Genomic DNA, 15,002 nt, shown 5'->3' on the forward strand with positions numbered 1-15,002 from the left:
GCGTGTGTGCATGAGCTGGGGAGGGGCAGAAGAAGGGGGAGAAAGAGAAAGAGAGAGAGAGAGAGAGAGAGAGAGAGAGAGAGAGAGAGAATCCCAAGCTGGCTCCACACTCAGCATGGAGCCCAACGAGGGACTCAGTCTCATAGCCATGAGATCATGACCTGAGCCAAAATAAAGAATTGGATGCTCAACTGACCAAGCTAGCCAGGTGCCCCTAAAAAGCTCATTTTTTTCTGAATATTAAGTTTCTTCCTGTTTTGATCCTAATTTCAGCCATTATTTTTGTGGACTGAGACAACAGATATCAATAAAAAAATACTCTAGTCATTAATATTTACTAAGAATAAGATAGACCCTGTGAAAATTAGAAAAGAATATTAAAGGCATATATAATAAAGATATTTTATATTCAAGTTTATAATATATGAATCTTTTGTGACAACTGTCCTTTAGAACTTCCTATGATGCTAGAAACATTCTTTTTCTGTACTCTCCAATATAATAGTGTCAGCTACATGTCATCAGGCAGTTAAATGTGGCTGAGTTTTTGATTTTGCTCAATTTAAATTTGAATAGCCACATGATCTGAACAGGGCACTTCTATAACTTTTTAACTATAGCTATAATTTGTGTTTTCTTTTTTGTCTTGATCAAAAGCTATTTGATAATTAAAGTTTGTGTGAAAATACTGTTTTAAATATTTTTAAGCTCCTCCAGTGCCTTGTACTATTATTTTAATTATATACGTTATTTCTGTGCATGGGAGCAAAGTTGGTCAGGAAAGTGTTCTAAATTAATCACCTGCATGTATTTTCATTAATATTTTTAGGTTATTTTAAAAAAAGAAAGTGTTTTTGTTTCATAGTAGTTTTGCTTCATAAAACAGATAAGTTATTTATGATCGGTTTCTTATGTACACATTCTTGAGAAAGTTTAGTCTGATGCGTAAACAACTGTGAGTTCAATTCCATGTGAAGTGGAAATGATAGAGAAGCCGTTTCTGAATGGAAGAGGATCTTCTATCTGATTGTAAATAGCATTATAATATAGCAGAGATGTATGCTAATCTGTGGGGTTTTTTTTTTTCCCACTTATTTTGAGAGAGCATGCAAGCAGGGGAGGGGCAGAGAGACATGGAGAGAGAGAATCCCATGCAGGCTCTATGCTGACAGCACAATGTGGGGTTCGATCCCACAGACTGTGAGACCTGAGCCAAAATCAGGAGTGTACACTTGACTGACTAACTTAGCCATGCAGGTGCCCCTATGATAACCTAGATGTACAAATCGTGTCTTACATATCATGTATTTTACTGTGGCTGTGATTCATTAGTGAATAAACAGAATTAAGTTGGAAGACCAAATAAATAATAAATTTTGGCTTTGTGTATGTCAGTACTTGATATTTATGATTATCTGACTATTGCCCATATGCTATTTTTCATGGCCTGCATTTTGTGGGCTTTTGGTCATTTTTCAAAGTTGAACCTTTGTATTCCTCTGACATCCCTCAGCAGAGTTAGTGCTTTTCTCTTCCATTCTTCTGGGCACTTGGCTCATGCTTCAACTAGAGTCATTTATATTGTAATTTATCTGTTGACAGAGTAATCTTCTAGCCTGTGAACTTTGGGGGGCTAGGAACTCTGGCTTATGTAACTTTACATTTCTCCAAGGCAGACCCAGTGCCTGATACCAGGAAGGCACTTGAAAGCGCTTTGTGATAAAATCAGTGAATATAAAATTGTGACGATTTGGGGAAGACCATAAAGAACCTCCTAGATAGAAACAAACATTATAACATTTTATACATTAAAAAATTACTTCTGGTTACTTACTCCTTATTGAATGACTAGAAAATCCAAAAGATGTGTGCTTTCCTTTTTGGCTCTTCAAGTTAGTGTTCTTGGTGTTCTAGATCTCAAACGTTATAGTGCATTTTCACACAAAATTCATATTATAAATGTAAGGATCCCAGGCTAACTCAAATAAAAATGTCTAGATTGTGAATTCTATTTTGACTAAAGTTCATTATTTGCTTTCCTAGACTGATGACGGAGAAGATGACCTGAAAAAAGGTACACAGTTATTAGAAATATACGCTTTGGAAATTCAAATGTACACGGCACAGAAGAATAACAAAAAACTGAAAGCACTCTATGAACAGTCACTTCACATCAAGTCTGCCATCCCTCATCCACTGATCATGGGAGTCATCAGAGGCAAGTTTTGTTTGGAGAAGGGTGGGCAGCGTCCCAGGAAGTTGTCATTGTATATGACTGAATGACTAGGAAGGTTGTTCGTGTTATAGTGAAAATAAATGGCGAAGTAGTAAAATCATTGAAATGATCTAGTCTTAGAAAGAAATTAGGATGAAATTTTGTCTTTTAAGATTTTACATTAGTGAAATATTACTAACAGAAAATTTACCATTAGAAGTCCTACTCTTGATGGGCACCTAGCTGGCTCAGTCAGTTGGGCATCTGACTTTGGCTCAGGTCATGATCTCACAGTTTGTGAGTTCGAGCCCCGTGTCGGGCTCTGTGCTGTCGGTTCAGAGCCTGGAGCCTGCTTCAGATTCTGTGTCTCCTCTCTCCGCCCCTCCCCCGCACATGCTCTGTCTTTCTCTGTCTCTCAAAAAAATGAATAAATATTAAAAAAAAAAAAAAAATTTAAAGAAGTCCTATTCTTGAATTGTAATGATGTATATAAAATTACTTTCTGCCTCAACTGAGAATAAAGATTTGCAAATGCTTGTTTGATGTTTAATGAAGAGCTTGCTTTTTAGAAAGCATCCTGGGGCCAGTATAGAATTAAAAGACTGGAAAGCCACTATCACAGTTTTCCTGTGATTTTTATCAAGTATTCAGTCTTACTACAGAACTGAAAATGCCCTCTTTTATCCTATTTTATTTGCAGAATGTGGTGGTAAAATGCACTTGAGAGAAGGTGAATTTGAAAAGGCACACACTGATTTTTTTGAAGCCTTTAAGAATTATGATGAATCGGGAAGTCCAAGACGAACCACTTGCTTAAAATATTTGGTGTTAGCAAATATGCTAATGAAGTCAGGAATAAATCCATTTGACTCACAGGAGGTATGTGTGTGCTCTAAATATTCATTTCTGTCAGCTATCTTTTGTAGAAATAAATGTTAATCTTTCTTTGTGTTAACAGTTTTTTGTTTTGTTTTTTTTAACTGCTTAGGCCAAACCGTACAAAAATGATCCAGAAATTCTAGCAATGACAAATTTAGTAAGGTAAGATTCTATCTCTCAGTTAAGGTAAATTTCCTTAAATCGGTGAATAGAGGGGAAAGTGGAAGAGATATTTTTTTTTTTTAATTTTTTTTTTTTTCAACGTTTATTTATTTTTGGGACAGAGAGAGACAGAGCATGAACGGGGGAGGGGCAGAGAGAGAGGGAGACACAGAATCGGAAACAGGCTCCAGGCTCCGAGCCATCAGCCCAGAGCCCGACGCAGGGCTCGAACTCCCGGACCGCGAGATCGTGACCTGGCCGAAGTCGGACGCTCAACCGACTGCGCCACCCAGGCGCCCCGAGATATTTTGAGAATTCAGTTAATATTCCAAAGTTTGTGAAATTTTTCTCTCTTAAAGTCATTTATTCAGTTTCTGTTAGTCATAAGATTTTATGAAGTATAGTATTGGCTTCTTTTTCCCCCCTGTTATCTACATGCTTTGTGTGTATGCTGTTTTCAGTACAAAACTGATTATAGCTATTTTAAAACAATTTCAGTGTTTGCTGTTTCAGCCTGCCTTAATCCAAAATGAAATTATGAATTGGTCCACATAAGTCATAAATATTCAGCAAGACCGTGTCTTTACTCACATATTTTCTCAATTGACAAGGTAAAAAAAAATCATCTAAAAAGTTTACCTCAGGTAATTTTCAAAGATGAGGAGCAGAGGGTTATATTGATAAGAAATCCAAGGATTTTTTGATGACTTCTATGGTGGGTAGCAACTGAAAAACCTGCTATGATCAATTAATATTAAATAAAATTATAAAAGATGAAACAAAGCAAAAAGCCTAGAAAAGAAGGCCTACTTTTGCAAAAGAAATCAGTGAACAAGAAAAATTTTCCTCTGGGCTGGGAATACATGGAGCCTAGGTTTCATCAAGTCTTTTGTTTAGATTGTGCAACTGAGTTTACCAAAGCAGGAAGATTATGATTAGGATGTAGGGTAGGGTGGGCTTTTTTGCATATGTATGTGGATAACTTAAGTGATCAGATACTCTTTCAATAGTCTTTTTTGATTTAAAAGTACTGTTAGACTATAAATTATGAGTCACCCATATATAAATTTTATATACTTGGAGAAAATAGCTTATTACATGATATTGTCTAAGTTCCTATGTAAAATGTCCTCATTTACTTTGTTTGGCTATGAGTTTTATAAATTACCAGGTTTATTTAAAGAAACTTTAATTTTAACGATAAAAAATAAGAATGATTTTATTTTTCTTTTAAGGGGACTAGGAATAGTTAGGAGATAAGAACTCTAAATTGCAACATCAAAAAATCAATTTCTTTTTTATTGTTTATTTAGTCTATTTTAATACATATTTGTTGAATTTGATTTTAGTTATGAAAGGAGATTTCTCCATCTTTATTTCAGATGGTTTATTCCATCAACATGATTTGGTTAGAGATTCACTTCATAATACTTCAGAAAAATGTTTTTAAGTTAAGTTGCTAAACAACAGTTTAAGCTTTTAAAACCCTTAAAGAAATATTGAGGAAGAGTTTTGCCCTAGACGTTAATATTTCATCTAAATTAAATTGATTAAATACATTAAAATGGATTAAAGGACTTAATTATCAGACCTTTAAAAAATAAGCAATATTTATGTTTACTATATCATACAACATATTCCTCTGTATTAATATAACCTCTATATTGGAACTCAAAAACTTATTTTAATGGAAAATTTTGACCCAAACAAGTGGCCTGTGGTGTGTCCCACACTTTGTATAAGATTTTTTTTTAAGTCACTTAAACAATGGAACAGTGTCTCTTGGTTAAAATATGCACATGTGCAAGTGTTTCACAACTTGAATATATCCTCCTACAGCATATTACAATAATGTATTTGGGGTAGGTGAGAAAGTAATGCTTCCTAATTTTATCTTCCTAGTCAGTTGCCAGCAGACTAGAGGAAAATAATTCCTGTTGAAGCACTTGAGTCACCTGCCCCTTACATGAAGTTACATTGTGACCCACCAGATGGAAGCACAGCAGAGGGCGTGCAGAATGGCTGATGATATGTCTTACATATAAAGCAGACAGTGGTGCCATATCCAGAAGGTTGGCTTCTTCCTTCTCAGCACCTTTAGCAATCCCCGTAGTGCCCTACAGAATTAATTTAAGAGTAGATGCTAGACACCTCAGAGAATTATGAACATAAATCAGCCTTTGGCCTTCTGCAGCAGGGTCCATCACTCTTCTTTAGTGTGCGTGTCCCATTTGGTGCTAATTACCTGCCACTGACGTTTCTGTTGTATAACTCAGTGGAACTTTAAGGCTAGAGAAAATTAAGAATTAGATGTTCCCTTTGCGAAGTTTTAGCAGTTGCTGGTAGCTTTCTAGAAGATAAAAATTAGGAAGCTGCATTTCTGAATAATCTTCAGGGAGGATATACTGTCTTATTTCAAAGACAAGATCCATACTGTTGCATGCTGACCTGGTTTCTTAGGGATTAAATGTTAAATGCACAATTTAATTTGAAAGTATCAAGCATTAAACAGTTATTAAACTTGTCGGTTTTTAACAGTGCTAAGATTTTGGGAAGACTTTAATGAACTATATATAAATATAGTATATGACCCTAAAAGGTTTATTTAATCTTTCTTTTATAAAACCAAAAGCATTAAAAAAGAAATTCATTTTGTTTGCAGAAGGATGTGTGTGTGTTTAACTCTGATTTCTATGGCAGAAACTGTAACGTAATTTAGATTTTTGCATATAAAAATCAAGAAGCAGTCTCTTAAGGTAATATGATTTAATACATGACTTCCTCATGTTTGACAAGATTTATACCTTTCTTTTTCTGTTAGTGCCTATCAGAATAATGACATCACTGAATTTGAGAAGATTCTGAAAACAAATCACAGCAACATTATGGATGATCCTTTCATTAGGGAACACATTGAAGGTAAATTCTTTCTGCTAAGTGAATTCAGTTACCTTCTGTGCCACTGTCAAACAGGACTTCTTAATGGAAAGGCATGGAATCAAACCAGTTTTCTTCTATGTATTGTCAAGTATAGAAACGCTTCTAAATGCTGTCATAGAATAGGATATTATTTAAAATTATAAAGCTATTTAAAAGAAATCATTCACCAGTTTCATGCTATTGAATAACATAATCAAGTTCTCATGTGATGTCCATTTCACTTAAGGTGGCTGTCCCTTTTATCTTTTTATTCTAATTTAGATATTATTGCATGTTTATTACTGATACTTAGTATCAGTATCAAAGTTAATTCTTAGGATTTGTTTTCAACAAGTAACAAAAGCTTTTAAACATAGTCCTCTATGGTTGATGGCCTTGATGCATTTACTTTGAAGGGTAGGCTAATATTGTACAAGTAAGTGTATGAGATTTTTTTTTCTGTTGGATTAACAAAGACAAAAATCATTCCTTGTTCTGGGGCCTCTTTTGTACCTCCAGTGTTCCCACCTGTTTTGGAGCTATTTGAGGGTTTTTAAATGACCATTTGGAACAACTCATTCAAATACTTAAATTCCAGATGCATCAGGAAAATCCGAAGAATACTTTGGAAGTAATGTTCTCTTTTCCCCACCTTCCTTTCTCTTTCATTCGGACAGAATTTTAAAAGTTCTTGTATGAAGCTAGAATGATACTACACTCGGTGGATATAGAAAAGTTTAGAAGCCTTGTGCATGAACTCCAGTCTGTTTATTTGTTTTTTAAAGACACTTGTCTGTGAAGAAACTGGAGAAGATCATTTTATAAAATATAATACTGTAGATTTTAAGAGAGCATAAAATAAAGGACTTGGCTGGCATGAATCAGAGCTTCTTGAAAAATATGTTAACTATAGAGGAAATGATGAGCAGTGTGGAGTATTAGAAGGCAAGAGAATATTTTAGATAGCATCACAACATAAACAAAATCGGGGAGGTGGGAATGAGAAAAAACGTGGAAAGTAGTCTCTAATCTTATTGTGCATTTATTGGATCCAAATATTTTTAGATCCAAATACCTTATGTCTGGTGTGCCTGGCTGGCTCATTCGGTAGAGCATGTTGCTCTTGATCTCAGGGTGATGAGTTTGAGCCCGGTATTGGGCATAGAACTTACTTAAAAGAAAACAAAAAAACCCAAATACCTTATGTTCTTGTCAGGCAGAAAGATGTATTTTGAGAAGATAAATGATATAGTTAATTAATGTGATTTAGAAGTGCATAATGTTTCATGAAGATATACATACAGACTATTAAATACAAGTTTATTATTTTCATTTTTGTCTTTTCTTTCAGAGCTTTTGCGAAACATCAGAACACAAGTGCTCATAAAATTAATTAAGCCTTACACAAGAATACATATTCCTTTTATTTCTAAGGTACTTATATTCATGAATCTTAATATTTATAATTTTTAGTTTATAAATGCAGTGTACCTATCTTCCATTTAAAAAATGATTCTTAGGGGGCGCCTGGGTGGTGCAGTCGGTTGAGCGTCCGACTTCAGCCAGGTCACGATCTCGCGGTCCGGGAGTTCGAGCCCCGCGTCGGGCTCTGGGCTGATGGCTCAGAGCCTGGAGCCTGTTTCCGATTCTGTGTCTCCCTCTCTCTCTGCCCCTCCCCCGTTCATGCTCTGTCTCTCTCTGTCCCAGGAATGGATAAACGTTGAAAAAAAATTTTTTTAAATAATAAAAAAAAAATGATTCTTAGTAACATTTTGTAATAGTACATTCTTAAAATACAGCATAACTTAAGGGCTTTCCTTTTAATATAAATTTTTCTGTATTGGCATAAATTGAGTTAATAGTAAAGAGAAATAAGGAATCATTACAGTTCTTTTTAAAGATTTCTTCAGCCTCAGAGAACATTGTAGAAGACAGAGTAGTGGCTGAAGTATATGACTGATGTAGTGTTAACCCAACCACAATAAAATTGTGGTAGGAATATACTTGAAAAATTACAGAGTTAAATTTTATCAGACTATTTTCTCAGAAATATTTTGAAGTGATAATGGAATTTGTTTTACATTTTCTTTTCACTAAATCTCCTTTTTAAGTGGTGGGAGTTAATTTAAAATCAAAATAATTATTATCATGAAGTCTTTAAAGAAGTTAATTAGTAGAATTATAATGAGTCTTTTTTCTTAGGAGTTAAACATAGATGTAGCTGATGTGGAGAGCTTGCTGGTGCAGTGCATACTGGATAAGTAAGTACTTGGCTATTTCTTGTCACAAAATGTTTAGGACCATAACATTTGAATAATGGGAGCAAAGGTAGCAATGAAATTCTTGAGTTTTCATGAAAAGCACCCTCTGGCTATTATTTTCTGTTAAAACAGATACGTAGGTATGCATGGTGGTTTTTTGTAAATGAATGAGCATATTAAGCCCTTGATCTCTGAAAAAGCTATAAATGTTTTCAGAAAGATTTCTCAGGTGCGCCTGGGTGGCTCAGTTAGTTGAGCATCTGACTTTTGATTTCGGCCACACTCATGCTCACAGTTTGTGAGTTCAAGCCCTGCATTGGGCTCTGCACTGACAGCACCAAGCCTGCTTAGGTTTCTTTCTCCCTCTCTCCCTGCCCCTCTCCTGCACATGTGCACGCACTCGTGCGCGCGCACGCTCTCTCGCTCTCTCTCTCTCTCTCTCAAAATAAACATCTAAAAGAAAAGAAAAAGATTTCTTATTCAGCACATGATCCATATACAGCTAGAGCGTTTTTTAATGAATAGTATTTTTTTATGTTTTTAAAGTAGAAGGTGTGGTATGTAATTGTTTTGAAATTATATTTTTCTTAAAAGGAGTATGGTAATTTAAAGCTTTACAAGTTACATTTGCTACTGATTAATCAGTAAGTCTCTGCCTATTCATTTTTTTAATGTAACTGATGAAAAGTAGCTGAAATCTACTTTCTGTCTAGAATTTTAATAAGGTAACAAATAGTATAGCTAATCCTGAATTCAATCATTTAATGTAGGCAGCAGTTTTTTCTTTTACGTTTATTGATATTATAAATACTTTATGAAACAGTCCTAAAGATACACTTAGTGAAAACGGTTTGTAGACATGTCTTCTTTTATGTATTTATTTCTAGCACTATTCATGGCCGAATTGATCAAGTCAACCAACTCCTTGAATTGGATCATCAGAAGAGGGGCGGTGCCCGGTATACTGCACTAGATAAATGGACCAACCAGCTAAATTCTCTCAACCAGGCTGTAGTCAGTAAACTGGCTTAACAGAGAACAAGCTTTTAACAGACGTACTTAATGCAACAGTGCAGAGATGTAATCCTTAAAAGAACTGGGAATGGCAAAACTACTGTCGGTTGATGTGTCCTGAAAATTATTGGAGTTATGGCAGAAGTGCTTTTTTTGATCAACTGGTTTGTGTTTTGCTGCTGCATTTATCCCAAGAAAAACAGCTTTAATCTCCAGAAGAAAACCAAAATGCCATGGGATTTATGCTGTATTGACATCTTGCCCTAAACATACAACATCATAGTAATTTGTCATGGGCAACATGACCAGAGAGAAGATTTTTGTCATGATTTTAAATACACTGACATGTTACTGTTGGTTAAATTTAAACATGTTTTACCTGCAGAAATTCTCTCACAAATAACCTGCAATAACTTGAAATGCATACCCTTTTGAACACTTCCTTTTCTCATGTATAAATTAAAATGTTTGCTGCATTTTGCAAAATGTCAATTCTCCAAAAATGTGTCCGTATATTTCTGTACCTGCAGTGTAGTAAAGGTTTAGATGAAACCCCATAATTATGGTGGCATACTGTCACTTAGGTTTCAAGCAGCAAAATAAACAGTGCAGCTCAGAAATTGTAGTTTGGTTCTTGACGTGTTTTTATTACATTTGGGGTTTTTGTTTTGCTTTTTAGTACCTTAGAAATTTCAAATTATTTAATCTTCAGTTAATGATTTTTAAAAGCCTGGGAGCAAGTAAGTCGGTTATTTGCTTTCAAGCTTTTTAAAGTAGTCTTTATTGATAAAGTAAGGAGAACTAGTTTCTAACAAAACACTTGCATAGTACTTACTTTGACAGTGATGCTTTAAAGAAATAAAATTCTTTTTTTTTCTAAGAATGATATTCCTTTTTAAAAATAAATTCTAACTCTCAGAATGTTCACTTTAAACAAATATGCCAGAACATAGACAGCTAAATGAATGTTACCCTGTATAGTGATCATGCTGGAAAATTATTTCCTAATTCCAGCAGTCTACCATTGCTCAAAACCTCATGGGTTTTGCTCTTTTAGAATTGTATTCAGAGCTAATTTAAGTCATACACACTGTTAACTTTGTGATGCACAGTGTTTAAGAAAACAAAAAGTATTAAGCTTGATTTTTTTTTTTTAATTTTGTTTTTTTTATAGTTACCATCATTTGGCACCAAATGACTTTGGACAGTTTCCAAAAATTAATCTTTGAGGAAATAGTAGAAAGTATGTAACTGGCTTTGAAGGCGATCCCAAAAGAGTTTTAAAGGTATTTTGAGCAGTGGTAGCATAGTTAGGATAATGAACTGTGGCCTTCCAAGGTGACCACCTTAAAGGAGACACAGCTCATTTGAATGTATTGAGTTTTGGATGTATTTGTTTCATTTAAAAAAAAAAAAATCACATTATTTTATAGTGTCAAAAGGAAGAACTAAGATTAAGATAATTTCTTTGGTTTTTCTATTGCTTGTTATTATGTAAAAAGAAGTGAGTGGCAGTTCAGAAGGAAGACTGTTGTAACTGAGGAATGACAACCAAGAATTTTTGATCATTAAATCAGATTTTATAAACAGTGGAAAGAGCATGGACTTAAAACAAGGCATGCTTATTCGGTTTTGTCAAAATTTTACGAAAATATGTGATATATATTTATACTAAAACTATATAATCCTTAGATATAGGAAAGCAATCAGTTAATGTCTTTAGCAGATAAAAGCAGTATTAAATACAGGTGCAACTTGGAAATTGTAGAAAATTGAAAGAAAACGAAAGACAAATGTCTCTGGTAGGGAATAAAAAAGTTTAAGATATTATAAAATTATGTGTATTTTCTTCTCTTTTACATAAATCATTTGTGAAAAATGTGCTACATTTTTTTTACAGGAGTGATAATAATTAGGACTTATTTTTCAATATAATTTGGAGACCCTTTGTTACCCAAATAAAAATGACAAGTTTCTGTGCCTGTATTCAAATATGTATGCATGTGATAACTGTGGGAAAAGGCCCTGCTTAACTCTGAGTTGATGGAATTAGAATTTAAAGGATTTGAATGATACGATTTAACCTTTATGCCAACTTTCACAATGCCCAGTTTTCCTGTGATATCTTTGCCCCATGGCAGTAGTGCATCTTCCAGTTTGTAGAGAGAAAGCATGCACTTATTTTTTGGGGGGAAACTGGGCTAAGCTATAAAACAAATTATATAATGTAATTGTATGTATCACATAGGCTTTGTTTAATATTCCTGAAATACTAGTTCTTTTTTTAAAGTTATTTGCCACATTTGTTTCAGAACACAGGTTTTTGATACCCCTTAACAGTCTGACTAACTTAAAACGTTTTATTTTTTCCCATTAAACATGTTCTGTGTTCTTGTGCATCTTAAAGAGTTGAAATCTTTTTTTGAGATTGCTTATCAAAATATAACTAAATTTAAGGGAGCTAACAAATAAATTGGCATATTTTTAGCATTTTTAAATTACTGGTTAAATCTGTCCCTCTGTGAAAATTATAGTAACAAATAGTTTACATCATATTGTAATGTGTTTATCTCCTTTTTCTTTTACCCCTAAATCTGGGAAAACTCACTCCACAGCAAACTTTTGACTGCTATTTGAGGGGAATAGATAACTGCTATAAGAACTGGATTTCCACTGCTATAGCTCTTAATTTTTTTTAAGTAATCTCTATGCCTAACGTGAGGTTCAAACTCATGACCCTTAAGATCAAGATTTGCATGGTCTACCAACTGAGTCAGCCAGGCACCCCTAACACAACTTTTTTTTTTTTTTTAAGGTGAGATGAGTTTGTATGTACTAAGTATTTCATTTTCTTAATCACTAATCTTTATAATTCCTCAATAAACACAGGTAAGTAAACTTTTCTTTTGGAATGGGGATGGGGGTGAGGGTATCTAATCAGCATACAAAGCAGATTTTGTTGCTAAGAACCACTTGTTAGTTTAGTGCATAGGATAAAACATATTTGCCCAGTAGATTCCTTCTTAACTTTTTTAAGGGACTCAGAGACACTCAAAAACCATTTATTTACCAAGGCTGCTTTTTAAAAATAATTTGTTTTAAAATATTTTAGTTATTATTGTTTTAAATAAATCCAAAGTTTTCATTTGATTCCATCTTTAAAGTGAAACTTGCGCTTAAAAAACTAGTAAAGCTAAGAGTTTCATTCTTTATATGGGATTGATTCTTTATATAGGATTTATAAAATATGATTTTGAACTGAGATATTTTAACAAAATACAGAAGGAATTGACTTTTAGCTGTTTAGTTTCATAGTGTTAAAGAATACTATCTAGGTACATAGAATAAGATTCTGGGTGTTAGGTTTCAGAACTTGAAGCTCAAGGACTTTGGTCTTCATTTGTGTGACCAAAATCAAAAACTTTTTATGGAGGTTCTAATTGTGTCTGTATTAGGTTCTTCCGCACCCCCCCAAGAGCATTCTCTATTTTGATAGAATTATAAATGCGGTTCATTTGTAAGAACTTCTTTAATGTGGACATTAGAGATTCTTAACTTTTTCAATGCAAATATATCAAGTTCTGTTGATTCAAGATTATTAAATTTTACTGTGTATCTTTTAGCAAGTGTGTGCCCTTAATAGCATGGATTAGTCAATGAGATTTCAAAAGGTTTCACTTTTGGAATTTTGAGGCAAGTTAGAATAATAATGTCATTTGGAGAATTTTAAGTTTCATGATGATAACACAAAACAACTATAAATGACTAAATCACTGATTCTGAATATTTCTCAAAAATTCAGTATCAATTTGCTTTTGAATCTTGAAAAGATTTAACTTAGATAATGTCCCAAAGGAAACCAGTGTGTGGTTCTCTAAAAAACCAATGTGTGTTTTGCTTCTTTAGTGTCATGTTGTTTTAAAACCTGCGGGAATAATTAAAAATCTTGTGTCCTCAAACCATATGGCATCAGAGGTAGATGCCAGCTGTACTTTAAAACCCTGTAATAGGCAAAAAAGTAATTTATTAGATATTTATCCTACTATATAGAGCTAACTTTGTTTCCTCTTGGCTAGGATATTTAAACCTTGGTCAGGATTTCCACCTTAACGGCTGGCCAGTACTAGTGTGTGTGTTTACACTTATACATGTGAGAGTACATACAGGTGGAAATACAATATCTCATTCCCCAATCCATCACAGTAAAAATTTTTTTCTGCAGTTTCCATTACCTTATCACTTATTTCTGACTCATATATGCCATGAAAAGAATTTCCAGTGTACCGGGAACTTCTTTGTCATGACAAAGTTTCTCAGGGAAGTCAGTGTCCAAAGTTACAAAATGATCTAGAGGAATTAGGTTTTGCTTTTTAACTTTTGAAATAGGGTATTTTAAAATAAATTGATAAAAGTTGTTTTATTGGACATTATTCATCTTATGTGAATTTAGAGATTATAAAAGTAATCTAGAAGTTTTAATCGTCCCATGAAGTCAGAAGTTTTTGCGTGCTTAATTATAGTATTAATGGCATATTAATGCTGCTGAATAATTTTTGTTAAAGTGTTTGCCAATCTGTTTACTACAGTACTAAGTTTTTATGCATCTATTATAAATAACACTTTGAGCATAATTAATTTTCAATTAGATGTCAACTAAGAAATAGAGCAATGATAGGGAAAGTGCAAAATCATTTGGTTTTGCCACATGTTACATAGTTGGTTGTATTAGGAGTCTTCTCAGTGTTCTTTTTAAAACTAGCATTAAAAATGACATAAATTCCTTGAGCTTGTACTAACTGGTGGTAGAAAACAGGTTACTAGAAGCATGGCAGAAGATGTCTGTCTACCTGTAATTAGGAGTCCCACAAGTTAACACTGAGAATCGACTATTATGTGCAGGATGAGTCAAGATGCTTTATGACTTATGTATCAAGGAGTTTTGACTGGAAGTACACATTCTTTATTGGTAATACAAGTTACATACTCTACCTCTTAATATTTACTGTGTAAATATTAGTCTTGCCATCAGACCACAGTGGTTTCAAACAGTACACTTTATATTTGGTTGAGTAATTCAATACTGTAAACTTCTGTGAAATAGCTTTTAAATGTTTTAAGAATATTTCTCAGAAAATAGTGTTGAAAATCTTGTCCATTTGGCTTGAAATTCAGGGTTTAAATATTTTCCACTTTTAAGATTACCTTCTTGTTCTGCTTTGAAGCATTCATGGAGGAGTTGGCCTCTCCTGAACCCTGTTTAATGATCTATCCTGGAACAATTCATGTTGCAAACAAATGTCTCAGGAATTACTCCTTCAGTATAAAATTAAACATTTCTAAGCAGGAATTATGCCAAGAAGGGAAGTGGAGGATGAAATGTACTCTTCCAAATCCTTGTTATGGTGCTTTAAAATGAACCCTTTAAGAACTGCAGCGTCTAAGAAAGCACTTGTGAATTTATTATGTATCCAAAAATAATGGTCTCCAGTATAACTTTCAATCTAGTGGAATGGGCCAACCCTAATCTCAAAGTATGAAAATGCAATCAGACA

The 15,002-nt window shown here is 33.8% G+C and overlaps 1 protein-coding gene across 4 annotated transcripts in view; it reads left to right on the forward strand.

Annotated features, from left to right (window-relative positions):
* COPS2 (COP9 signalosome subunit 2) overlaps nucleotides 1-11,436 on the forward strand; it is a 31,574-nt gene extending 20,138 nt beyond the window's left edge. For 2 of the 4 annotated variants that reach the window (XM_043555457.1, XM_043555456.1), the window contains exons 7-13: nucleotides 2,044-2,218; nucleotides 2,916-3,094; nucleotides 3,204-3,256; nucleotides 6,078-6,175; nucleotides 7,527-7,609; nucleotides 8,378-8,436; nucleotides 9,324-11,436. In XM_043555457.1, coding sequence (XP_043411392.1) covers nucleotides 2,044-2,218; nucleotides 2,916-3,094; nucleotides 3,204-3,256; nucleotides 6,078-6,175; nucleotides 7,527-7,609; nucleotides 8,378-8,436; nucleotides 9,324-9,468 — 792 coding nt within the window. In that variant the 3' untranslated portion in view covers nucleotides 9,469-11,436. Of the gene's footprint in view, nucleotides 1-2,043; nucleotides 2,219-2,915; nucleotides 3,095-3,203; nucleotides 3,257-6,077; nucleotides 6,176-6,694; nucleotides 6,807-7,526; nucleotides 7,610-8,377; nucleotides 8,437-9,323 lie in introns of those variants that run through there. The other 2 variants (XR_006293304.1, XR_006293305.1) reach the window with 1 other exon arrangement.
* The last annotated feature ends 3,566 nt before the right edge of the window (nucleotides 11,437-15,002 follow it).

Source organism: Prionailurus bengalensis, chromosome B3 (assembly GCF_016509475.1).
Source record: "Prionailurus bengalensis isolate Pbe53 chromosome B3, Fcat_Pben_1.1_paternal_pri, whole genome shotgun sequence".
In the NCBI taxonomy this organism is placed as follows: domain Eukaryota; kingdom Metazoa; phylum Chordata; class Mammalia; order Carnivora; family Felidae; genus Prionailurus; species Prionailurus bengalensis.